This window comes from Bactrocera latifrons, unplaced genomic scaffold (genome assembly GCF_001853355.1).
Source record: "Bactrocera latifrons isolate USDA-ARS-PBARC rearing strain unplaced genomic scaffold, ASM185335v1 scaffold_84, whole genome shotgun sequence".
Taxonomy (NCBI): domain Eukaryota; kingdom Metazoa; phylum Arthropoda; class Insecta; order Diptera; family Tephritidae; genus Bactrocera; species Bactrocera latifrons.
The window spans coordinates 1,189,248-1,195,550 of NW_017537534.1; the positions used below are offsets into that span (position 1 = coordinate 1,189,248).

The 6,303-nt window shown below is 33.6% G+C and overlaps 1 protein-coding gene across 3 annotated transcripts in view; it reads left to right on the top strand.

Annotated features, from left to right (window-relative positions):
* Window positions 1–2,252, top strand: part of LOC108977126 — a 15,636-nt gene extending 13,384 nt beyond the window's left edge. The window contains exon 4 of one of the 3 annotated variants that reach the window (XM_018946679.1): window positions 987–2,225. In XM_018946679.1, coding sequence (XP_018802224.1) covers window positions 987–1,396 — 410 coding nt within the window. In that variant the 3' untranslated portion in view covers window positions 1,397–2,225. Of the gene's footprint in view, window positions 1–983 lie in introns of all 3 variants that reach the window. The other 2 variants (XM_018946676.1, XM_018946677.1) reach the window with 2 other exon arrangements.
* Window positions 2,253–6,303: the final 4,051 nt, after the last annotated feature.

Sequence of the window (6,303 nt, forward strand, 5' to 3'; positions counted from 1 at the left end):
ACAACCACGCCTGAAATCTCGATTATCACTTTATCATGCGAGAGTATAAAATGTTCGGTGACACCCGAACTTAGCCCTTCCTTACTTGTTTTACTATGCCTCTGTCGAGATCATCTTATAGGTAATGCATGGGTTTCCCTATCCTGATTGGGTTTTCGGATGTTAGTCGTAGACCATTCTTGGCAGTATCGTTCACTATTTCATTGTCGTCGATGTCAGAAGGCCTGGCACCCAGTTGAAGTAAAGTCACTTACTTCTGGCAACTTTTTCCACTGCTGCGCTAAGCTCAGTACACTTYTGACCGATATGCAATACGAGGTTATATCCTCGCACCAACTTAATCGTCCATTTTCGAGCCATCGGTATAGATTATTTGTCCAGAATTAGTTGGATCACGAACTACTCCATGTGATCTAACATTTAACTAACTGTGATTAAAAACTAGATGCGTAGTTCTATAATTAGAGAAATGTAAAAATAAATCGATAAGTAGTTTTGTATAAATAGTAACCTTAAAGTAATCAAAAGTAAAATCGCAATTTTCGGTACTTCACAGTACAATTACCTCCACGAGTGGAACCGTAGGTTATGTTAACATATTGTACATTTACATGTGTATTAAGGATGCTATTTTTAAAGAGCTAAAATGATAAAGAAGTCATTGAACCATCATTATTTGGGTTCGCAGTTTTTATTCCCTTATTCGGTTTTGGTAATTATCGCTGTAATCAGTTATGAAATTCTTCCTAAAGTAGCGAGCTGTTCAGCCAGTCAGCATACGTTGCGTTTTCTATTTCACCACAACGGACTAACAGTAATCATCAACTCGGTTTCCAACTGGCGACTTAAGCCAAGTCATGTCAATGTATAGCTGAACTTGTACTTGTTTTTACATTGCTTCTATAATTAAACTTGAATAATTAACTATTGATTATACTTTTTTATAAACTGTTTAATTGTAATTATTTTTGTATTTTTTGCAGCAGTACACGAACAATCCAACGAATTGTCACAGACTGCAATGGACATCATAACTATAGTTTGGTATGTGGCCACATTTCTGGCGCTGGCGGCATTCTTCTTACTCATGGCCTGCTCGGACAGACGCTGCACGGAGAGCCGAGGCAGCGTGTTGCGCAACGAAACGCCAATTGCACCGCCCACACCCTCGCCATCATACAGCGAATTTGCACCGCCCAGCTATGATTCAGTGATCAAAATGCAGCACGACGCCAAAACCAGCGTCTTCGTTATACCTTTCACGCCCATGGATCCATCAGCGAACAAAGATGTGAGCAATAACAGTAATGGTGGCGGTGTGCACACACCGCAGACACCAACCACGCCAGCAATCAATYTCTACACAGTGAATGAGTTGGAGAAGTTTAGTTGTTAACAATAATAATATGTGCGCATGTGTTTATGCATTTAATCGATTTAAATGTGACAGTATGTGTCAGCATGAATCACACCCGGCGGGATTAACGTAAAGCGTGTTCTAATAGGTCAAAGTCGATAAGTGATAGCCCTAATTGGTAACTAACTGTATAATTGTGTATATAGAGAACACATTTATATATGTTTATGTATGTATATATTTACACCGTAAAACGAATCAAATTTTCTCAAAAGAACTGTGATATTAGTTAAAGTTGCTTCTAATTGCATTTGTTGAATACATATTTAAGCAAGCTCTGTTATTATTAGGTATTGCAAGGGATTGAGAATAACAGAAATAACAATCGCCATTAGTATATATAATTGCAGTGCGTTTGTAAATGAAAACAAAGCAACTATAAGTATGTAAATATTACTTTGTAAATAATATRCGTACGTACATATGTATATATCATTTCTATTTACGTAGCCTCAATTACGTTACGTAATACGAGTACTATGATAACTTTATGTGCATACATAAAACGACTTAGCTTTACCTTAATTTGTAAGTATGTAAGTAAGCGAAAGACTGAATTATTTGCGAAGATATGCAAAAACCATATTTTCCACTGTAATTAGTCGGTGCTTTATGTTTTCCTGTTATTATGCTATACGTACATAAATATATATACAATATTATATTATAAGTGGTTATTTGAAATGAAAAGCAAAATATGTTAAATTAATAATTATAGTTTTTTGTATTTAATACAATTAAGTGCACAACGTGCGAACAAGTATTATGTAGTATTTTAAGAAAAGATAATAAAATGAATTAAATTATTGTTAARAAATTGAATGGAAATTAAAAATAGTACGTTTTTATTTGATTATAGCGCAATATCGGTGAATGCGTGCTCTGCTGTAAAATTCAGGGTCTGTTATTGCCATAATTAACTAGGATGTCCTTCATTGTTAGTGGAGGTGAAAAAGGGAGGAGGGGTCTTAGTGTGAMCCTACGAGAAATCACTGATTTTYCTGATTTTTGAAATTAACTAATCAGTCCGATTTTTTATAAATAAATACATTTTAAATTTACGTTAAAAATRTTCGCTCCAAATTGGAACTATATATCTTCAAAAGTCTTATTTGATAGTTAAAGCCGTTTTGAAAAACACCATTCTGAGAAAACMGCGTTTAAAGATTGGAGTCGCTATATTCCCCACTCTGTTGCCTTTCTCCAAGAAACGCTGTAGTAGTAGACCGTAATAATTTGAATTTCGATTTCAACATTTGAGGGAATGTTTACTATAGTGTATACTATCCATTATAGAAAACAAAAAATCAATTTATCGTAAATTTCGCACTGARATGATTATTAACAAAGAAATTCTGAAATTTTTGGAAATGGCGTCCCAATTTCCGGTAACCCTTCGGAAAAARGGGCCCGCGTTGGCAGRGTAACTCCTTACAGGATCATCAAAAGTGAAAAAAACACGCGTTTTAGTTAAAACCTTAACTTAGAATTTGGAAAATTTTCTGAAAATTTGATTTTGACAGACATTAAAAAAAATCCAGTGAAAATTTCGCGAAATTTTTTTTTTCAAATAGTTGTAATCAAAAAAATTATTCGTCCAAGTTTTTAAGATTTGTATTTCATAGACCTGTTTAAAAATTCATGAAGATCGGTTGAGTAGTTCTAGAGACAAGTTGCATAAGTCCTTAGGGCTGCATTTCCGAAACTATTACACGAATTTGGACAATATTCTAGAGGTGTTGTAGAATTTAATAAGACAATAAAAAATAGATTTTTTGAAACATGTAAATGTAAATGTAACCCGTTAAGTGGACAGATAAATTTTTAGTCCGTTTAGTAGCTACTACCCCTAAATATAACGTTTTTGTATTGTAAAAACATTTGGCTCAKGAACGTCAATTAGCGGCCGTTTAACACAGTAAACTAGTGGAATACTACTCGATAGCATTCTCAATATCAAAACATTCTATTATATATTCTATTGTAAAGAAACTCTGAGTTTTTTTTATTGCCCTTTGACATTTTCTTAATGATGTTTGACCTATGGCAAACTCGGATCACAACCATGCTCATTTCCTATCAGAAAAAGCTTTCCGTCGCGTTAGCATATTCGACTGTACAACATATACATATATACGTAAGTTGCCTTCCATATTTCGTGATTCGAGAATAAAAACAMATTTTAATCATGGAAAATCGCTTTATTGTTTTTCAAAATATTCCATTAAGATCTATATAGCATACTTTTGCATGAGTTTTTGACATTCTGTTTCAGGTATCTCGCAATCAGCGTTCTGAACGCATCAACCGCGTCCAGAAGGTTCCGAAAAACGTTGACATATTAGTTTATATTTTACGTGCGGGAATAAAATTTGGACATTAGGTCCAAAGTCAGGACTATTTGATGATGATTGACGTTTTSAGTACTCAAAAATGCAGTTTTTTCAGTCGATGTGTGTGAAATAGTATTATTGCGGAGACGAGTGATCTGTCTTCAGTAATTGGTTTTCCTAATTTTTGGAAAGATGATTTGAAGAATGATTGGGTACAATTGGGTTCATCTTGAAGCACTCCTACAGTCGAGTGCTCTGTGTCAATTCATCAATTATCACAATGTCATAGATATGTACGTATATACATTATATATATATATATATGTGGCCAAAAATTGAATTAAGTTCGCCATTTTTTCGCCGAGAAGAATATTTTAAGTTACTGTAAAAACGCAAATACCACTCGTATTTTAAGGGTATGCATACCATCAACAATGTTAAACTTTACGGTAAATTTGTAAGTTTCCAGATTGCAACACTARCGTTGCCAAATCTCGAAATATAAAAGACAACCTAAGTAATTCGAGCATCAATAAATATATTGAATCAAAGGCATTTTTTTACATTTGGCAACTCTTTTATATTAATAGAGGTTACCGGTGCATATATTCCCCTACATTCTGAAGTGTGTGGTTTTAATGAGTCTTTTTTTTGGAGTTGGCACTTTTGACTTGATTTATACTCAGTTTAGTTTGCGAATTTTGAATGAACAGACGTACTCCAAAACAGCTGGGACAGGCTTAAACCCGATTTCCATCGATTTTGAAGAGAGCATTACCTCGCTTCGTTAACTTTTGGCATGGGCTCCAACATCGTGGGGTGGGACGTGACATGCGCTGCTCGAGACGGCGGATAATGATGGAGCGCAGAAGAAAGAAATCCGCAAAACAGAAAAAAATAACAAACATGAATTCTAATATAAACTCGATTTGATGCTCCGCTCTGACTGCGATTGAAATTTAGCTGTGCTGGACAATTTTTTTGTGGGGTTATRTGAAACCTCTTGTCCATGCAGATAAGCGCAGGAATATTCAGTGGGTTACTGCTGACATACGGCCCCAGTTATTGCATAWAGTGGTCGGAAATTGGGCGTCTCGGCTAGAACTTATTCGAGCCCGGGTACTTGTCGGCAATGATTTTTAAAACATTACGGAAAATCCTTAACTTTGTAATATACACAAGTAAGATAATTCATGTAAAGGAGAGTWMATTTTAGGTAGACTCGACTGATTTTACCAATTAATGCTTATTCTTCCAAGATTCAGGTTGGAAASTTAGTTATTACTTACTTACATACTATAATAACTCCCGTTTTGATGCAGTGATAGAAAATTTTGAGTAGTTTTACAGTGTATTTTTAAATTAATGTGATGTTGTCACCAATTTAGAATTAGACATGTTTCAGTTATCTTTATTAATTATTTTATCATAGCTGTCTAAAAAGCTCTGTGATTAATTATGTTATATATATGTACATATAGTCAGTGTTGGAATCGGTAAATGAAAGTTTATGTATATCGATCTGTGCATACTCGTGCTTAACTATTAGTATATTCTAAACTCTTCAGACTATCCTCACTCTGACTCAATTYGTTATCTACAAGTTATCATATATTTTTTAATGACATCTAGTTGACTTGTTTTCGTAAAATTAACGTTTTATAAATAAAATTGCTAGTAAACTTGTCTAAAATTTACAGAGTAATATTTCTTTAGCTTACTATATAACATATAGTACATTATATGTGTCACAATTGTGAATTATAATCAACAAGTAAGGAAGGGCTAAGTTCGGATGGAGGATCAAAGACGGATCTTATACACATCTAGATGTGTATAAGAGACAGGTGCATACTCGTGCTTAACTATTAGTATATTCTAAACTCTTCAGACTATCCTCACTCTGACTCAATTTGTTATCTACAAGTTATCATATATTTTTTAATGACATCTAGTTGACTTGTTTTCGTAAAATTAACGTTTTATAAATAAAATTGCTAGTAAACTTGTCTAAAATTTACAGAGTAATATTTCTTTAGCTTACTATATATCATATAGTACATTATATGTGTCACAATTGTGAATTATAATCAACAAGTAAGGAAGGGCTAAGTTCGGATGGAGGATCAAAGACGGAGAAATACTCACACGTATAGTCTAAACTATAATTCAAAAATATTGCGAAACAATTCAATTTCATTATTCTAAGAATTGGTGAATAGATAACAATAAAGTTGGACATCTTATTGACCTATATTCAAAGTTTTATTAATATATTTTAATGGCTTCTACAAAAATTGTATTAATATCATCCTTAGAAAAGGTAAATATATTGAGTTGACATGCAAAAAGTCAACCAGAGGATTGACATTTTGTATGTTAGGGATGTGAGATTTAGACCGAGGTCTAGACCAATTACATTCAAATTTAGTGGGCAACCACATAATTTTCAAAGAAACTTGTTCATTTAGCTTCATTAAAATATTACATCTTTTGGCCAATCTAAACGGTTTAAAGCCAGGTGGAAAGTCAGAAACATTATATGTGACCTGG